The 20,946-nt window shown below is 46.4% G+C and overlaps 1 protein-coding gene across 1 annotated transcript in view; it reads left to right on the top strand.

Annotated features, from left to right (window-relative positions):
- Tulp3 (TUB like protein 3) overlaps nt 1-20,946 on the top strand; it is a 35,882-nt gene that overhangs the window by 5,434 nt on the left and 9,502 nt on the right. Inside the window, exons 2-4 of the mRNA XM_021190789.2 lie at nt 13,145-13,196; nt 16,776-16,935; nt 17,355-17,531. Coding sequence (XP_021046448.1) covers nt 13,145-13,196; nt 16,776-16,935; nt 17,355-17,531 — 389 coding nt within the window. The remainder of the gene's footprint in view (nt 1-13,144; nt 13,197-16,775; nt 16,936-17,354; nt 17,532-20,946) is intronic.

Here is a 20,946-nt window from a genome sequence, read left to right as displayed (position 1 = left end):
AGAAAGAAAGAAAGAAAGAAAGAAAGAAAGAAAGAAAGAAAGAAAGAAAGAAAGAAAAAGAAAGAAAGAAAGAAAGAAAGAAAGGAAGGAAGAAAGAAAAGAGTATGAACATTTCTGGCTGGAATAGTGTCTGACATTTTTTTTTTCCCCCAATGTTGAAGGCCTCATCCGACTAGACAGGAAAGAATATCCTGTAATGATTCCTTTTTGCCAGGGTCCTTTGCTCTCAGCAGAACAGTTCGTTTCTGTTTCTTAGGCCTTCCTGTGGAAACCCTACCATTTCCTGGCATCGGTGCCCACTGAAAGAACAAGTTCACGTTTGTTCTTCCCCGAGCAGAGAGAATGTGTGAGCTGAAGTCTTCAGAGGAGGAGTTGAAGCTGTCCCCCAGCCAGGTGTTAGGTGGTTGGAAGGCCCAGATGGTTTCTTTCGTTCCCCTGTTCGAGAGCAGCTCCACCAGGGAGGTGGGTCTCGGGCAAACCAGAATCCCATACAGGCGCCGTCCTGTTCAGCTCCAGTTCACCAGGAGTCATTTCCTGTCCTACTTAGTGTCCACTGCCTGCTTGGGCATTCTTCCTGTGGTTTTGTTTGTTTGATTCAGCTCTTTAAAAAAAAAAAAAAGTTTTTAGTTATGTGTATGTACATCTAGTACAAGTGCCTAAGGAGGTCAGAGGAGTCCCATCATCCCCTGGGAGCTGGGTTAAAGCCTGATGTGGGTGCTGGGAACTGAACTTGGATCCTCTTAAGTCTCTCCAGCCCCAGAACTGTGTGTATGAGAGAGAGAGAGAGAGAGAGAGAGAGAGAGAGAGAGAGAGAGAGAGAGAGTGTCAGAGTCTCATTGTATAGATGAGGCTGAGTGAGGGGGCAGTGGAGGCTGGGGGACAACCTGTGGGACTCTCTTCTCTCCTTCCACCATTGGCTCCCAAGGGGTTAAGCTCACCTCATTAGGATTGACAGCCAGCACTTGTCACCACTGCTCTATTGCACTGGCCTGGCCCTGATCTTGAACTTCTGATCCGTCTGTCTGTCCCAGCCTCCCAGTCCCAAGACTGCACGTGTTAGCCACTAAATGGTGCATGATACATCTCTAGCATAGGAATTACAGTGACAGGTTTAAGATTCTTTTCATTGACAGAGTATAGAAGAATTTCACACAAGCTCCTGAAGATTTAAATCATTGTCATTTATTAACTAGCCTTGCAGGGGGAAACTTCAATAGATTTCAATGCAATTAGAACAAAACCCACCTATTGGAACATAGTATAAGTTTCCACTGTGTCCAGAAAACTGGAGGGAAAAGTAGGGAGGGGCGTTTTGATTGGATGACATTCTCTAGCTCTTTTGAACTTGCCATTATCCACCTTCCTTACACTTGCTGAGGGGGGAGGTTCCAGGACCACACCACCGCATCTACTGAGTGTGTGTGTGTGGGGCTACAGGACCACCACCACACCTGGTTTTAAGGAGTGCTGAGTATTGAACCCAGGGCTTAAATCGTGCAGGCAAGCAAGCATTCTGCCAGTTAATTGCTCTACATCCTCAGCCTTAAGCTGTACTTTTGTTTTGTCTTAGATCAGCTCTCAGCATTTAGCCTAGGCTGGCCTTGAAACCCAAGATCCTCCCACCTCAGCCTCTGGAGAACCGGCACCACACAGGCTTTCACTTACCGTGAGAAGCCTCCAACTGTGTTCTAAAAACGGAGAGATCTGTCAGGATATGTGGTCCACTTGAGCGTGCTTCATCACTTTGGAGAAAGCTGGGCGGATGTCATTACCTTCACTTCATGGATGGGAACTTAGAAAGCTGGACCTGGCGGTGTTTGTCTCTGTCAGTATCTGTCTATCATGCACGGTGCAGAGGCAAGAGAACTGCAGCCCAGGAGTTTAAGCCCAGCCTGGATAATATAGGGAGACTGTCTCGAAACTAAAAACTAACCAGCAACACGGAAGGGAGAAGAGAGAAGCCAGGTGGTGGTTGTGGACACACTTGGGAGGCAGAGGCAGGTAGATCTCTGTGAATTCAAGGCCAGCCTGGTCTACAGAGTGAATTCCAGAACAGCCAGGGCTACACAGAGAAACCTTATCTCAAAAAATCAAAATGAGGGCAGGGGAGGAACTATGTTATACCTAAGATTGCATAATTCAATGATGTAATCAGAAATACAATAATTCAGGGCTGATGAGATGACGCAGTAGGTAAAAGTATTTGCTGCCAAGCCCGATGACTTGATTTTTTTTTTAATTTTTTTGGTTTTTCAAGACAGGGTTTCTCTGTATAGCCCTGGCTGTCCTGGAACTCACTTTGTAGACCAGGCTGGCCTTGAACTCAGAAATCCGCCTGCCTCTGCCTCCCGAGTGCTGGACCGATGACTTGAATTTAACCCTCTAGACTCCTATAATTTGTCCTCTGACTTCCCATGAGTGTACTATGGCACACGTGCCCACCCACCTTGTACACTCAAACCAAATAAGTTAAAAAACAAAAACAAAAACAAAAAAAAACCAAATTAAGTAAACTCTTTCCTGTCCTGGGCTATAATGATATTAGGTGAGCTGGAGAGATATCTCACTGGCTAAGAACACTTGCTGCTCTTTAGAGGACCTATAGATTGGGTGGCTCACGACTCCCTGTGATTTCGTCTCCAGAGCAATCTGATGCCCTAGTCCAGTCTCCGTGGGAATATACACATGAACATGCGCACATACATGCACACGCACCTGCACAAACACAATCTTTCAAAGAGCCTGGGGGAGTAGAAGGTAGAATTTAGGGGTAGATATGATTAAGATACATTAATTTTATACATGTATGAAATTATAAGAGAATAAAACATAGAGAAGAGAAAACATTTAAAACTAATTAAAGTTCAAGCTTTTGGGTTCTATAGGTTCCCTTTTTTTTTTTTTTTTTTAAATCCTGTATTATTAAAGCATATAATGTAGATATTTGAGGGTTTTGGTTTTAAGATGGTATCATACATAGTAGCCCAGGCTTGCCCCAAACTCAGTGTTAGTCCTGCCATGGTCTCCTCAGTGCCTTGCTGGGATGAGGCATGAGCCACCAGGCTGCCTGCTGCAGGTATTCTGAATGTCATTTGTGCATATAAATGCCAACAACAGATACTGATTACATTTGAATTATTTTTAGAGCAAGCTGTTTAAGAAATTAAACATCCTGGCAATGTACAAGTGAGTATCAATTTGGTGAGCCTTGGGTCCTTGGCCTTGCCAAGAACCAGCTCTTCTGGGTACTGAGCTCTGCACCAAGCCCAAGAACGTGTCTTTGGGATTCTCAGCCAAAACACTGCTGTCATCTCTACCCCAGAAAGACAAAGAAAATAAACCACATACTCGAGAGAGAAGATGTAACCCAGGAGACAGGCGGAAGGAAGGAACTCGGCCTGTTGGTGCTGAGTAGTAGCTCTTTGCAGATCCCCAGGGAGGGATGCGTTCTTTAGCTTCTGGATCAAGTCATATGTTATCAGTAACGGTTCTGGCGAGGGTAGAGTGGTGCACACCTGTAACCTGAGGTAGACAAGATGATCAGGAGCTCAAGGCCACGTGGACCGCTTGACAGGATGCTGTTGCTCAGAAACCCATGCTGATCCCTCAGAAGAGCCAAGGCTGGGTCATTCACCTCAATTTTTTTTCCCTTGCTCCATGTATGGGATGTGCCAAATCTAGAGGGAATAATTCTAGGTAAATTCCTTGCTGTGTTTTCATGTTGTGTGAAGGCTTAGAACCCTCCCTTTTTACTGACTCCTCCTCTAAGCAGTGCTTGCCCTCCAATCTTACATCTACTAATGGGCCTCTTAAGAGATGGGTTTTCAGTCTCTGGCTTCTTAAGTTCACTCCAGTTTGCGGCAGCCTCTCTAGGGAAACACAGCTGGTCTGGAATATTGGCATTTCTCCCTGGTTGAGGGAGGACTATTTAGATGGAGTCTTTTCCGGAGTGTCTCATTTGTTCTCAATGTGTCTTTTCCCAGGGATAATATTTTGTTCTAGTCAGAATTATTCTTAGTGTTTCAGCATGTATAAAAATACAGCTTTCCAAGGTTAACTAATTTTAGAATTTGGATGAGGTGAATTTTCTGTTATTTCGTTTGTAATTCCAGCTACTTGGGCTGCTGAAGCAGAATTCAAGCTGGGTTTCAAATGTATGACAGTTGTCCTGCCTCTGCCTCCCAAGTACAGTGTCATTGTCTGGGAGAAAGATCTTATGAGCAACAGAGACGACGTTATCTCATTAAAAAAAAAAAAAAGTTAATTTGCATAGAATAGGTACTGTAATTTGCATATTAGCATGGATACTGAAATAAGCAAGATTATGTAACTAATACTTTGTAGATCAAACTAATCACACTATTTGTTTAGTGATGTGACTGGGAATTATGACAAAAACCATTATCGGTATATAAGAAAAGAATCTTGATGGATGTTGTGGTGCTTGCCTGTAACCCTACCCTTGGGGTAGAAGTAGAAGAGTCAGGAGTTCAAGACCAGTCTTGGCCACATAGTAAGTTCAAGGCTAGCCTAAGTTACATGATTCTAAATAAAGAAAAGAGGAAAAAACATATTTTGAAGTCAGGCAGTGATGATACATGCCTTTAACCTCATTTGGGATTAATTCCAATTTGAGAGGCAGAGGCAGGCGGATCTCTGAGTTCCTGGCCAGCCTGGTCTACAAACTGAGTTCCAGGACAGCCAGGGCAAATTCTATCTCAAAAAACAAAGCAAAGCAAGCAGACAAACAAACAAAGAAATTTTGATTGTTAGTGGCTGAGTTCAAGAGTTCTGTCTTGCAAAATATAGTTTTATATAAAAATTAATGTTATATGAAATAGGAAAAGCGCATTGGGGGTACTGAGGTGCATCTCTCTGTGTCTCCGCTCTCAAGTGTCATTTAGTCAAAGACCAACCCCAAGTTATTTAGCAATACCCCAAGTTTAGATTTAATAACATGTTTAAAAGCCGCCCTTACCACAATACAGGGCCCCTAATCTCACGCTGACGAATCAGGAGCAGCAGAAGTTTCTTAGGTGGTAGAGGCTGAGGTGGCTGAAAGACCACACTTACCCTTTTAACTGGCCAAAGAAAAGGAGGAAGCCAGAGAACACAGAGAAAGCCGGCATCGTGTCAATGGACAGCTAACAGACGTGTACACGGTTCGCTTGACACTTCAAACCAAAGTTTGCTTTAAAAATTTATTTTTCTTCTTTTGTTTTCTCAAGACAGGATTTCTCTGTGCAGCCTTGGCTGTCCTGGAACTCACTCTGTAGACCAGGCTATCCCAGGACTCACAGAGATCCAAGAACCTCTGTCCCCAGAGCACTGGGATTAAAGGTGTGCACTCTCTGGCTACAAAGTATTTTTTGATCATAAAATAAAACCCTGCAAAACGCATGCATCTTCACTTTCTGTTGAAGTTGCTTTTTTGTGATTTGTCAAGATAATAAGAAAATTCTTCCTGCTAGGGATTTCAAAAATCCTTAATAAATTTCTATATTATAACTCTCATTCATTTGTTCATTCATTCATTCTCTCTTTCTCCCTCCCCTTCCTTCCTTCCTCTCCTTCTGTCTGTCTGTTTCTCTCTCTTCTTTCATCTAAGAAATGCATGACTTAACCATCATCTGTGTCCTATACACCATGTACCATTTATAAAATCCTGCTCTTTTGAGTTCCTTTTGAATTCTGCTTGTCTTTTTTTTTTTTTTAAATGGGGGAAGGGGATGTCTCAGCGGACCCATGCATCCCTTCTGCCTGGGGGACCAGCAACTGTATCACTATATCGTATAGAATAGAGTTTATTCAGGGCATGCAGAGGGGAGTTAAGAGGGCAGTAGAGCCAGAGAAAGGCAGGGGGGGGGGAGAGGGGGGAGGAGAAGAGAGGAGAGGAGAAGAAAAAGAGAAAGAGAAAGCGAGAAGTAGAGGCCTGCCATGAACACTGGAGAGAGGGGGAAAAGAGGGGGAAGGGAAGAGCCCGAGAGAGCAAGAGAACGAAGAGCTGAAATCTGCTTTTCTTTTGAGCAGTTCAAGTATCGCTCTAATTGCTCTGCAAGTCAGCGAATAGCTCGGCAGAGCTTTGTTTTGGAAGTTGATCTGTCGTAGTAAAAACAAGAATTCCCAGAGAAGAGGGGACAGTTTCTCTGGATGCCACAGCTGTAGCATAAACACATAAACGATACAGATGTGGGGTACCCAGGCTCCCATACTGGCACCAGCCACGCCTGTTCCCTCAGCAGAGCCCCAGCACCCTTTTTAAAAGATACTTATTTGGGCTGGTGAGATGGCTCAGTGGGTAAGAGCACCCGACTGTTCTTCCAAAGGTCCCGAGTTCAAATCCCAGCAACCACATGGTGGCTCACAACCATCAGTAACAAGATCTGGCGCCCTCTTCTGGAGTGTCTGAAGACAGCTACAGTGTACTTACATATAATAAAAAATCTTTTAAAAAATACTTATTTATTTTTCTTTTATGCATGTGTTTATTTTTGCATGCATATATGTGTGTGCCGTATGAGGGTCTGGTAGATGCAGAGAGGACATGGGGTCCCTTGGACCAGGGATTGCAGGTGATTGTGAGCCATCATGTGGTTGTTGGGAACTGACTCTGGATCCTCTGTAAAAACAGCAAGTGCTGTAACCACTGAGACATCTCCAGCCCCTCAGAGCCCTTCTTAAGCAGAGCCTGGAGTTCATGGCTTTCATGGCAGTAGTGGCATGAGTTTTAGATTTCTAGCTTATGCAGCAACGCTTCCAATATCTTTTCATGTTAAAAAAAAAAACATTGATTTGTTTGTTTAGTATTTTTGCAACAAGGTCTTGCTGTGTAGTCCCAGATAGCTTTGAACTCTTTCATACCCTCCTGCCTCAACCTCTAAGTAACTAGTATCACAGGCTTGCGATACTAGCTGGACTTGTAAACACATCTGTGGGAGAGCATTCTACAGTGTGTGTGTGTGTGTGTGTGTGTGTGTGTGTCTGTCTGTCTGTCTGTCTGTCTGTCTGTCTGTTCTATAGAGGGAGCACGTTCCAGTTAGTGATTGATATTTTTAAAGATTTATTTACTTTTGTTACATGTATGAGCGTTTTGCCTCCATGTATGTCAGTGCACCACACTTGTGCCTGATGCTCTGGGAGGCGAGACGAGGACATCAGATCTCCTGGAACTGATGTTGCAGGTGGTTAGGAGCTGCCACGTGGGCACCTGAAACTGTCGTCTGACCCCCCCCCCCAGTACACACCGTGGCGTGCATGGTAGTACAATTTAGAAATTAAAAATAATACTGTGCCGTGTGTTTAGCATCCTGACGAGGACCCCGGGAGAAGAAAGCCTGATTCTCCTGCACGCTGAGGGACAGACAGCGTGACTGCTGAAGGAGACTGGTCATCATGTGGCTAGGGAAGGCACATCGGTTGTTTAATATGTTGCTTTTGTCTTTTCTCTTTTATCCACGAGTTTAGTTGTGGTTTAGTTTTGTTTCCCCCCCATCTGTAAGAAGACAATTCACAAGGAAGCAAGTGGTGTTCAGTCCTAACTGGAGGCTGCAGGAGGCAGACATGGTTATTGATACTGGCCTGCTGTTGGATGTTTGCGTCTCTATGCCAACTCCACAAGAACCTTACGGGAGGCCCTGCTTCAGTTGCCACCTCTTTGCCTCCTCCTGGGCTTCTTTAGTTCAGCTGCAGGATTCTGTGTCCCAGTATTGGAGACCTGACAGGCCTTTTGTGTTTGACATTTTTGTTGTCTTACTTCCTTTAGCAAGGTGTGACATTCAGAAAGTTGTTGATAATGGAAAGAATTCAGAAGAAACAAAGACCAGGGCTGTGTCTGAAGAGAAGTTTCTCCCCTGCTAACTCTATCCCCCTTGTCTTCCACTTCCATCCCTGCATCTGCTCCTGCTTCCTGGTTGAAGAGACATCATGACCAAGGCAACTCTTAGAAAGAACAACATTTAATTGGGGCTGGCTTGCAGTTCCAGAGGTTCAGTCCATTATCATCGTGGCAGGAAGCATGGCAGCATCCAAGCAGGCATAGCGCTGGAGAAGCTGAGAGTTCTATATCTTGTTCCGAAGGCAAACAGAAGGCTGTCTTGCAATCAACTAGGAGGAGGGCCTCTGAAAGCCCACCCCCACAATGCCATACTTCCTCCAACAAGGCCACACCTCCCAACAGTGCCACCCCCTTTAGGCCAAGTGTATTCAAACCACCACAGAAGTTAAACTCCCACCAATGGGATGAGGCATCTCTAACTGCATCAGGAATAAAAGACAGAGGCCAGTGATCTTGACTCGGTGTGCTTGCTAGCCGATTGCTGGAGCACACACCTGTTTTACAAAAAGAAAATTGCCTTGCCAGGTTACCATTGCTTTGTGTGTTTGTTTGTGCAACACCAAAATTATGTTTTCTGACAACTTCATCTACATGTCCTGTCAGGTCACTCACCATCAGGTTTACAGACGTTGGTCATAAGCATAAGTTAGTGAAACCAGCCATGTGTTGTTTAATAAGTTATTCTTTTTTAAACATGTCCTGTAGAACCTCACAAAATGTATGACAGAATTCCTTGGCAATGTGAGTGGGGTATAGGAGGTCACCACATAACAGAATCTGAATCAGTGGTTGGAAATATGCAAAGCATTTGGTGCATTAATTTGAAAAGCATATGGAAATTTTCAGAAGTTAAGAAGGAATTATTAGGAAAATTTAAAGAGTTGTGTCTGGAAGGAATCCAGAGGCAGGGTCCAGAGCCACACTGGCATGGGCTATTGGGCATAAAAAGTTTATTATCGCCGGGCAATGCTGCTGCCAGCCTTTGATCCCAGCACCTGGGAGGCAGAGGCAGCAGATCTCTGTGTGTTTGAGGCCAACCTGGTAGACAGAGCAAGTTCCAGTACAGCCAGGGCTACATAGAGGAACTGTCTTGAAAACAAAAATGTTTATTATCAGAGTTATTAATACCATGGTAGACAGAAAGACAATGGCTAGTCAGGGGCTCTGAGGAGGAGATTCAGGTCCAAGCAGCAGAGATGGGGCCTCTTCTTATGATTTCAGAGGAGCCTGCTCTTGGGCTGCAGGAAAAGAATGCATCAGTGTACTCTAGTTCTATGATATGTCTGATTGCTCAGTCTGCCCACACAAGGCACTCACTTGGGGGAGTAAGAAACCAAGTACCCGGGTATCCGTTTGTTAGAAATTCCGGAAGCTGGCTGAGAAGATGCTCACCATCTTCTGTCTGACCGGGTTATTCCATCCTGAGCAGCATCCTGGTCTGGATGCTGAAGGCTGGAGAGATGGCTCAGTGGATAAGAGTGCTTGCTGCTCGAGCATAGGGACCTGGGTTCAAATCCCCTGTCACCCATGTAGAAGCCTGCAAGTGGGCATGCCCATGCCTGCATCTTTAATGCCATATGGACAGGAGTCAGGAAAATTGCTGGAGCTTGAGTTCAGTAGGAGACTCTGACTCAAGGAATAAGGCAAGAGAGTCAGAGAACAGCACACCCAGTTACGGAGTCGGAACAGTCCTCTGAGCGGGGAGTGAGGGTGATTATAGGAAAGATAGAAAAAGAGATGCAAGAGACAGGTGTGGGAGGGCTGCAGGCCATTACCACGCCAGCCCCGAGTGTATTTCTCATAGCCTTCTTATACTACAGTACCATGGGGAGCAAAGCCACAAGCTAACAGGAACAATTTGCTAAAATGTACTAAAGACATTTGTTCCCAACCAAAAACCTCCCTGTTCCTTCCACCAAGGTCAATAGAATCTTCAGCCCCTCGCCTTGAGCCTCAAGTGCATCTCCTCTTTCCATTCTATGCTTTAGCAGGCCAGGAAGTCTGCGAACAGACCCTGATCTGCTTGACTTTGCCTGACACGCAGGACTTTCTCTTTTTTTCCCTCTGCTTGAGAGAAGCAGCAAACAGCTCCTGGCACCTAATGTTCTCTGGCCTCCACATAATACATGCACAAGTTCATGTACTTGTATATGCATGGGTGCATATGCCACACCACACACATACACGCGCACACACACATACACACACACACACACACACACACACACACACACACATGAACTGTATCTACTTTCCTAACGTGTTCATTGTCTGCAGACTTCCACTCATTTCCCATCTTACCACTGCTCTCTGCTGGTGTCGGTTATTTTCAGGGTGACTTGGTATTGGTTCCTACGGAAGTGCAAAGTAACAGTCACCTTTAGTGCATATTTTAGGATGGTAGTTGAGAGTACCAAGCAGGACCAGAATGCCCGTCCCTTATACCCTGCGTTTGCTGCTTAATGATTGTAGAACCACGTGGCCTCACTCAGAGGCATCTCAATGTCCTCAGAGAGCCCGGACTGACTGAACTGGATCCCCGAGATCTGATGTCAAAATCACAGACAAGGGAGTCTAATTGCTCAAGTCAGATCAGGTGTCTTCCGAATGTGTTGGTTGATGGTCATGGAAACGTGGTACAGAATAATCAAGTCCCCTTCCCAAGATATACCACAGTATAGCCAAGGCTGGCCTTGCACGATAAATGTATAGAGTGCTTCTTAGTGTGCTGGGATGTAGGTTTGTCCTACCATACTAATTCACATGCTTCTGTTGCGGTCTCTCTCTGTCTCTGTCTCTCTGTCTCTGTCTCTCTCTCTCTCTCTCTCCCTCTCCCTCTCTCTCCCTCTCTCTCTCCCTGTCTCTCCCTCCTCCCCCCCCCTTCTTTGAGACTGGGTCTCTCTATAGCCTTGGCTGGCCTCTAACTCACAGAGATCCTTCTGCCTCTGCATGCCATCCCTCACAAAATAAATAGAGAAATGTAAGGAGTACTTTTAAACAGTTTTATTAAAGCTGTCTTGAGGTGAACCCTTCCTTTTGCCTTGCCCATAGCATCTCCCAGTACTTCCTTGTCGCATACCACGTCATTTATCTCCTAAGCTCTGTTACAGCCCCTCCACCCCATGTATTTCTCCTGTTTGGTAGCCAGGGTAAGCCATTCCAGCCTTGGCGCCATCGCTCTCCTTTGCTTTTTGCTACCTTATCTTGTTCCCTCCCTGCAAGGTGGCTTTGCTCTCCCCAGGATCTCAGGCTTGCTGAGCCTCCACATCCTCCCCATATGCAGCCAAGTGCTTCCATCAGCATCCTTCTCTGGTGGAGCAGTCACTTGTGATCATTAGCCATTAGCGGGCTCCAGAGAACTTTCAGGGGGTGGGGGAGGGGAGCTTGTTCAATGTTATTGTGTGGTTCAGTAACCTCCCATCTTCTGGGAAGTCCTGTGGTGTGAACGTGTTCGTCCCATACCCTCCACCACAATTAATCAAATGAGCTAAGTTATGGTCTCGGGACATGGGGCTTTGGGGAAGTGATAGGTTGTAAGGGCAGAATCTTCATGGATGGAACTAGAAAGAGAAAGAAAGAAAACAGGCCATTGTGTAGTAGAATATGGAAGCTGTAGGGGTAGGCGGCTGGAGAGGTGGCTCTACCATTAAGAGCCCATTTTAGTTTCTGCTAAATGAGCAATTTCAGTTTATTCTTTAATTTTTGTAGTGCTCTAGATCGAACCCAGGGCCTTATGAATGTCTGGCGAGCGCTCCACCACTAACACACATCCTCAGCCTATGGGCTAACTTGGAGCTCCCCTGGCTATTGATGTGTAGTGTTAATGAGGCGGTACAGGTCTATAGCATCCATTTGCTGTTCTCTGTCAGTCAGAAGGCTTTCACGATACCCTGCTATTTACATCCTCTGCTCAGCTTGCCCAGGCTCGCTGGGAGGAATTTAGTGGTATCTGGATGCAGCCTTGGAGGGCACACCCAGCGTGCTGACAGTGTGAGGCCCTGAGAGGAATGCTTGAGGCTTCTGTGGTGTTCAGTCAGAGTGTGGCGTTACTGAGGTTCCAGCACTGGGGAGGTGTGGTGAGGAGAGGGGACAGTCTTTTCATCCGTGCCAAAAAGCGTCACAGTTCTGGTTTAGTATTGCAGGCAGAGAGTGCGTGTGCAGAACAAAAACTGTGTTTGCAGAGGCTGTTGGAAACTAAGCTGTAGTCCCTGAGTCTCTTCTCCAGGTCACCCTTTCCCACATACTGTTCATAAACTCCTTCCTTCCTTCCTTCCTTCCTTCCTTCCTTCCTTCCTTCCTTCCTTCCTCCCTCCCTCCCTCCCTCCCTCCCTGTTTCTTTGTCACAGTCATTTTAGACACCATCTTTGTACATCTGCACTCATCCCCACTGGTTGCAAGCACTGTTCACCCTGTGTTCATGCAGCTAGGAAGCTAGGATTCCAGAGCATGCGAGTGAGGATGGAAATAGAACATCTCGGGGGACATGCAGGGACCCTGCAGGGGACCAGGAGTGGGCTGCAGCGGGGGGAGGGGCTGCTAGTCCAAGTGTTCCTTGGTTTTCCTGTTTTCCCTTTGTTTTGTTTGTGGGATTGAACCTATAATGTATGAAGCAGTTGAGCGAGCGCAGAGCTACACCAGTAGCCAGTTTTGTTTTGTCTTTGAGACGGGGTCTTACTGTATAGTCCTGGCTGTCCTGGAACTCACTCTAGACCAGGCTGGCCTCGAACTCAGAGATCTGCCTGTCCAGTGCTAGGACTATAGGCATGAGCTACCACCTCCTGGTTGTTTGTGAGGGTTGCTTTAAGGAATCAGCAAACCAAGATGCACACACAACACTTAGGCCAGGTTGTCTTGGAACATGCTGAGTACTTGATACACAGTTTAAAACAAAAAGAAAGAGCCAGATGGGGCTCAGTGCACAGGCTTAGCAGGCTCAAGGCCCTGGTACCATCCCCAGCACAAAACAAAGTAGGAGGGAGGGAAGAAGGAAGGCAGAGAGAAAAAGAAAAATGTCTCTAGCATGGGCTTGTGTTAGCATCTTTTTCTTAGATTTTGTGGGCACTGAGTTCCTCTGGGCCCCTACAGGCTGTGTGGGAGTGGGCGGGCTTTGTGTGGGAGTGGGCGGGCCTGTGTGGGAGTGGGTATGCCCTTCTGTGAAAGTAGGCAATACCTGGGAATGGACACTTTCTCTAAAGGAGAATTGACTCGTTGCAATTAGTCCATGGGACGCATGCATGAAAAAAAAGAAATAATAAGCTTTCAGAATGATTTTGTCTTTATGTGCTTTCTTTTTTGTTGTTTTTGAAACAGTGCCTTTGAAGATGAGAGCCTGAGGCTTCGGCAGCTGAAGCTGGACAATCAGGTGAGCAGGGGCTCCTGGAGGACTGCCCAGGCTCGTGCTGAAGTCCTGTCAGGGTCTCACAGAAGGACTAGAAGGGCAGGGTCACTCGTGGGTACTCATTAATACTGTGTGAACTTAGGAGTCGCTGGGCCAACGCTTGAAGACGGTTACAATACACGGCTTTATTAATAATCGACAAAGATCTCCTAGCTCCTGTAAGGCTTAGAAGAATGTTGCAGCTGGGCATAGTAGCACTGACTGGGAATCCCAGCTCCAGCTTCCTGGGAGTTCAAGGCCACTCTGAGCAAAGAGGATAAAAGAATTATTTATTTTAGCTAGCCCATATAAAAGACACACACAAAAAAAAACCCTGATATTTTATTTGCAAGCTAGATTGGGCAGATTCTTTTTTTTAAAAAAAACTTTTTTTTTTTTAAAGATTTATTTATTTATTATATGTAAGTACACTATAGCTGTCTTCAGATACTCCAGAAGAGGGCATCTTGTTATGGTTACGCTGGCCTTTGTTGTGTAAACCTTACTCCCCACTTTAAAGATTTGTTTTCTTTATATGAGTACACTGTAGCTGTTTCCAGACACACCAGAAGAGGGCATCCCTTTACAGATGGTTGTGAGCCACCATGTGGTTGCTGGGATTTGAACTCCGGACCTTCGGAAGAGCAGTCAGGTGCTCTTACCCACTGAGCCATCTCTCCAGCCCCCTTGGGCAGGTTCTTATATCCCTTGTTACCTGCTGTTTGAGTCTCACCTGGGCTGCTTTTGCTCCATCAGCCTGTCCTCAGGGTGCATTTCTCCTGGCCACGAACAAGCTCATTATCTATCCAGTCTCATGGCAGCCTCCTCCTCTCTCCAACTTCTTCTCCCCCTCCCCAACTCCTGTGGTCTCTCTCCATACCCCTCACTCAATTCTCAGGTCCTGCCTTTCTCTCTCTACTGCCCAATCACAGGCTCTAGCCCTTTATTAACCAATAGCTTTAAAGTGGGGAGTAGGGGGCTGGAGAGATTAGGTTAAGTGGTTAAGAGCACTGTCTGCTCTTCCAAAGGTCCTGAGTTCAATTCCCAGCAATCACATGGTGGCTCACAACCATCTGTAAAGGGATGCCCTCTTCTGGTGTGTCTGGAAACAGCTACAGTGTACTCATATAAAGAAAACAAATCTTTAAAGTGGGGAGTAAGGTTTACACAACAAAGGCCAGTGTATGTGAGGATGCTCTTGCCTGGACAGCAACCAGATTTTGGGTTTCAGAATTTAGCATTTGTATGCATAGCCACAGTCCAACCCCCAACAGCATAGGGGAACCATATCTCGGTAACCCCAAATAATAATGATAATAAATAAGGGAGTAAAAATTGCATTGGCCTATCTCTTGTTGCTATAACAAAATACCTGAGATTGGGTGCATTGTTTTAAAAAAGAAACTTGCTTAGCTCACCGTTTAGACACTATAGTCTAAAACTGCGACAGCTTCATCTGTTTGGTGTTTGGTGAGGTTCCCTGTGGGAAGTGCACTACAGACTTGCCTAAAGGTACAATCTAAAGAAAGGCATTTTTCTCAATTGAGACTCCCTCTTCCCTAATGACTCTGGCTTATATCGAATTGACATAGAACTAACCAGCACAGCCCCCAAGTTACATCACAGCGTGGCAGAGAAGCAGCAAGGGAAACAGCTCAGTTTCTTACAGTAGGGGGTTGGATGGCAGGCCCTGGCTGGCCTCGAACTACAGAGATCAGCCTGCCTCTGTGTCCCCAGTGCTGGGATTAGAGGCGTACACCACCACAGCCCAGCTACGTAATTTATTTTTGACGTGGGAATGGGTCGGAGTTTTGAGACAGGGTCTCACCCTAGCCCGGGCTGACTCCAGCCTCCCCAGTGCTGAGGTTACAGGCGTGTTCCACCTTACCTAGCTGTGTTTCCTTTACTGCACTAATCATGGAATGAGAACCAAGGGCATGTTATAAGAGGCGCATTCATCTTTGATTGACACATAATAACTGTATATATTTATGGAGCATGGTCATATCTCATACCAGGTTTATGTGAATGTGTGTTTGTTCCTGTGTGAGAAGGTCATAGGGCAACCTGTGGGTCTCAGTCCTCACCTGTCCAGCCTGCTTGAGACAGAGGCTGGCATGGGTGACATAAGCCATCTAGCCATTGAGGTTAGCTGGCTGGAGCTTCTGCAGACTCCCCTGTCCCTGCCTTCCGTCTCCCCAGATGGACACCCGAGAATTATAGCCACTCAAAACGAACTACTGCGTTTGATCTCATGAGTGTAGGAGGAGGCGTCTAGTCTTCAAACACTTAGTGTTGGTTCCTAGCATCTCAGTGGGTGTGAAATGCAGCTCAGTTTCCATCTCCCTAATGACTAACAGTCCTAAACTGTTTATAACTTAAAACAAACTAACCAGGGTCTCACTGTATAGCCCTGACGTCTGGAATTCCAGTTCCAGATCTGACTCCCTCTTCTGAACTCTGTGGTCACCAGGCATGCACTGGAGCACATGCATACATATATTCAGGCAAAACATTTTTGCACAGAATAAATATAACTTAAAAACATAGTACATGTGGCAGCGCTTTCCTTTCTACTGGAACCTTGCTCTCGTAACCCTTCATGCTGTTTTTTGCCTGACTTTCTGCTTTCTTTATCTTGCTACTGGTTTGGTTTGGTTTGGTTTGGAGGAACTTAACTTTACCTTGTTACCCAGTCTGGACATGAACTCCTGGGATCAAGATATCCTCCCGCTTCAGCCTCCAAAGTAGCTGAGACTAAATGAGCGACCCCAAACTCATTGGTAACCACGGCTTTGCACACACAGGGTGTGTAGGTTGGTTGTTGACACAAGCTGGATTCATCTGAGAAAACTGCTCCCATCAGACTGGACCGTAGGCAAGCCTGGGGGAGGACTTTCTTGATTGATGATTAATATGAAAAGATGCAGCCCACTATGGGTGGTGCTATACCTGGGATGGTGAGCCTGAGATCAATAAGAGAAAACTGAGCCAGCCATGGGAGCCAGTAAGCAGCCTTCCTCCAAGGCCTCTACTCTAGCTCTTACCCCCCAGTTTCCTGTCCAGACTTGAGTGTAAGTGGAAGCTAAGCCTCTCTAAGTTACTTTTGGTCCTGGTGTTTAGCACTGCAACAGTAACTAGAACACAAAGAAATGCCCTGCCCCACCCCCTGCCTCTTCCTCTTGCTTTTACCCACAGACTCTTGTTCTCTGCTCAGAACGTCCCAGGTGACTTTTCTTTCTTCCCACCTCCATCAAGGTCATTTGATTTTGAATTTTTGTAACAGAACAAGAATGCAAAACTGAGGTTGGCCTTGGGGGTTCATCCCTGTAATCCCAGGATTTGGGGGGATTGGGCACAACTACTAGTTGAAAGTCAGTCTGGAATACATAGGAACATTCGGGGGTGCATACCTGTAATCCAGGATTTTGGGGGACTGGGCACGACTACTAGCTGAAAGTCAGTCTGGAATACATGGAACATTCCATCTCAGAAAAGAAAAAAATAGTCTAAGCTATTCCAAGAGGGTAGGCCTCGTGTTGTAATGCCGCATTTTCTCTCTAGAGGGCACTGCTGGAGAAGAAGCAGAGAAAGAAGCGCCTTGAGCCACTCATGGTACAGCCAAACCCAGAAGCCAGGCTGCGAAGGTTAAAGCCAAGAGGTAGTGAGGAACACACGCCGCTGGTGGACCCTCAGACACCTCGCAGCGATGTCATCCTACACGGTGTGTATTTAGACAGTGCCACCTCTCACTTAAGTACAGTTTTCACAGACCCAAGATAAGGCGGGGGAGGCTGAGATGCTACACAGCGATAGTGTTAGCAGCCTTCCTAAGTGCAGTCACATTCTGGGTCTTTGTGAGAGGAAAACCAAAACAAAACGTGGAAGATACCTTCAAGTTTAAGTCCACCCTAGAACTACTGATTCTGATGCAAAATGGCTTAATTGTACTCTCTGAAATGAATGACTAAATCTCAAAATTCTCCAAATGAATGAAAATTCTCTGGCACTGAGCCACTCCCCCAACCTCTTGGTCTTCAGGTTCTGAAGTACAGCTTGAGTAGCCAAGTCCTATGGAGCACATCCCCCCCAAACCGGCCAGCTCAGTTCTGGTTAACCCTTTCTCTTCCTCTGGGCTCCTAGGCATCGACGGTCCAGCTGCTTTCCTTAAGCCAGAGGCTCAGGATTTGGAAAGCAAGCCTCAGGTTCTCTCTGTGGGCTCCCCTACCCCAGGAGAAGGCACAGAAGGGAGTGCAGATGGGGAAAGCCCTGTGGAGACAGCCTCCAAGCCAGACCTTCAGGAAATTCTCCAAAAACACGGTGAGGAGGGTGCAGCGCTGAAGCCCGGGTATCCATCCTCCTGTCTCTCACTGGCTCGGATTCTAAGTGGCCCAGGCTTGCTTGGGGTTTCAGCATCTCCGACATCGAAGTGGGAATGCTCAGCAACAGTAGTAGTTGATGCTGTTGTCTGAGAAAGCAGGTAGTGGACTTCAGCCTAGGGGCTGTTGTATATGATTTTTCCTTCTGACAGTTATCCCCTGCCTACTCCCATCTGTTGCTCAGATCGTTTCCTGGAGGAGGTGTAAACAACATGAGCACCTTCTGAGGTGCCAGTGACAAGCTGAGGGCCAGCTCCACCGAAGGCCACTCCGTGGGAATAATGTTTATTTACAGAGCTTGGGGGAGGGGCTGCTCAGGAATGGGAGCTCTTCCCTCAACAGACCTCAGCTGAAAAGCCTCACCCAGCAGATGTGAGGACTTCCCTCCGTGTCACAGATGGAGCCTTCTCCCTCCAGCCTCCCCCAAGGCAGTTACAACAGGTGGTAGACAGAGACTGGCTACTCAGCCGAGGGTCTTGGGACCCTCCCCAGCCCTCTCTGAGGGCTTATAACAGTCAGCATGCCCACTTTGGATTGTCCTTTTGCAAGAGGGTGCAGCTAAACGCCCCAAGATGGTCGAAGCTTGGCTTGAAGGATAGACACAACACCTCTTTTTTAGCTGAGTTGGCCTTCACCACTTTGTCCACTACACTCTGATTCTGTGACAAGAGCCCGTTTCTTCAGTTGCTGGTGTTACAGAAGGATTTGGCGTTTTAGAGTTCCCCTGAAATCTCTTTTCACAGTGACATCAAGTGTCTGGTTTTGCAGATTTTTACCTCTTTTTTGAGACAGGGTTTCTTCAGGTACCCTGGGCTGTCCTGGAACTCACTGTGTAGACCATGCTGGACTTGAACCCAAAGATCCACCAGCCTCTGCCTCCCCCCCTTCCCCCCCAGTACTGGGATTAAAGTCATGTGCCACCACTGCCCAGCAGCAATTTTTTCTTTAAAACCTGGTTTCTTTTTCCTTTTCCCTTTCCTTTTCCTTTTCCTTTTCCTTTTCCTTTTTGACAGGGTGTTAGGATGTAACCCAGGCTGGCTTCCATCCTTTTCCTTTTCCTTTTCCTTTTAGACAGGTGTTGTTATGTAACCCAGGCTGACTTCCAGCTTGAGGTGCCCCCATCTCAGCCTCCTGATGCTGAGATCATAGACCTTCATCACTATGCTGTATCCTTGCCCTTGAAGTGAGAAAGTGAAGGCCAGTGAGGGTCAGTGGATGCGAGGCGCCTGCATTGCCAGCTTCCACCGGGGAGAGTCTGCTGCAGCCTGGTAGAATAGCTGGATACTGAAACAGGTTCCTGTGTTCATCCTTTTAGAAAATAGGCTCTAAGCGCCAGTGAGCCAGCTTAGTGGTTAAGGACACCTGCTGCCGGCCGAGCCTGAGCACCAGAGCTCAGTATCCGGAGTTCCATGTGGAAGGGAGAGGTCAGCTCCTACAAACTGTCCCCCCCCCCCCATACACACACCTCTTAACTAAGTTAATGAATTTTAATTTTAAAGAAAAACAGTTCTGAGGGCCAAGAAGATGGCTCAGTGGACAGAGGCTTTGATTCCCAGGACCCACATGGTAGAAGGAGAAAAATAACCCCCACCAAATAAACAAAATAAAAAATTTAAAGATAGTTTAAAAAAGAAAATGGGGGAGGGGGTGCTGGTGAGATAGCTCAGCAGTTAAGAGCATTGACTGCTCTTCCAAAGGTCCTGAGTTCAAATCCCAGCAACCACATGGTGGCTCACAACCATCTGTACAGCTACAGTGTACTCATATACATAAAATAAATCTTTAAAAAAAAAAAAAGAAAGAAAGGAAAGGAAAGGAAGAAAGAAATGGGGGCCAGGTATGGTGGAGCATGCCCTTGGCACTCAGGAAGCAGAGGCAGGTGGATCTCTGAGTTGAAGGCCAGCCTGGTCTACAAAGTGAGGTCCAAGACAGAGAAACCATGTGGGGAGAGAAGGAGGAGGAGGGGGAGGGGGGGAAATGGGTTTATTCTGACTGAGGCTTTGTGGCCCGGGGGTGCACCTCAGTTGCTGGAGTGTCTGCCAACATTCGTGAAGCCCTGAGTTTGATCCTCGGCACTGACGGAACTATGTGTAGAGACACATGCTTGTAATCCCACCACTTGGAAAATGGAGGCTTATAAAGTGAGTTTAAGGCTATCCTGGACTACATGAGACACTGTCTCAAAAATAAAGTAATGGTTGCTTTGTGCTAGGAGTGAAAAGTTGCCAGAGAGTTCCTAAATGCTCCTGACCCAGCCTGGGTGGTATGGCAGCTTCCCAGAGCAGTGCGAGGGACTGACAGCGCAGGAACTGGCCCACTGAGATAACAGCAGTGGAGCCGGATGTGATCGGGTGGGAGAGAGAGTGAGTGGACAGAGCGAGCCTGGAGGCTTAGAAGGGCTAGTTCTGGGCATAGAGCTGTAGGGCATAGTGGGCAAACCATTATTGCTAGCACTCAGGAGACACGGGCAGGTAGATCTCAGTGAGTTTGAGGCCAACCTGGACTACAGACTGAATTCAGGACAGGCAAGGCTACATGGCGAGACTTTGTCTCAAACAAACAAATCGAAAAAGAAGGCAAAGGTTCCATAGAGTGTGGGAGGCCATAGCAGGACTTTGCCTAAAATATAATAGGAGGTAGTGGTAAGACAGGTCTCATGTAGCCCAGGCTGGCCTCGAGCTTGTTTTGTAGCCAAGGGTAACCTTGACTTCATAGTCCTTCTGCCTCTGCCTCCTGAGTACTGGGACTACAAGCATGTACTACCAGACCTGATTCCAGTTAGTGATTTATTGCTGCTGCTGCTACTATTACTATTATTTTTTTAAAGATTTATTTATTATTATAAATGGGTATACTGTAGTTGTCTTCAGACAACCAGAAGAGGATGTCAGATCTCATTACGGGTGGTTGTGAACCACCATGTGGTTGCTGGGATTTGAACTCGGGACCTTCAGAAGAGAAGTCAGTGCTCTTACCAGCTGAGCCATCTCTCCAGCCCTACTATTATTATTAGTGTGGTTGTGCGCTCATGGGTGTGTGTACATGCCTCAGCACACTTGTGAAGGTCAGAGAGCAACTTTAGGGAGTCTCAGATCTTTCTTTGATTCATAATGTCTGTTAGTTTCATTATTGCTGTTTCATTTCTGTCTGGATGACCTTTCCATTGGTGAGAGTGGGGTGCTGAGGTCTCCCACTATTAATGTGTGGGGTTTTATGTGTGATTTAGGCTTTAGTGATATTTCTTTTATCAATGTGGGTGCCCTTACATTTGGGGCATAGATATTCAGAATTCAATTTTTTTTTTAAGATTTATTTATTATTATATGTAAGTACACTGTAGCTGTCTTCAGACTCAC

This window comes from Mus pahari, chromosome 2 (genome assembly GCF_900095145.1).
Source record: "Mus pahari chromosome 2, PAHARI_EIJ_v1.1, whole genome shotgun sequence".
Taxonomy (NCBI): domain Eukaryota; kingdom Metazoa; phylum Chordata; class Mammalia; order Rodentia; family Muridae; genus Mus; species Mus pahari.
This window is presented reverse-complemented; position numbering and strand designations above follow the sequence as displayed.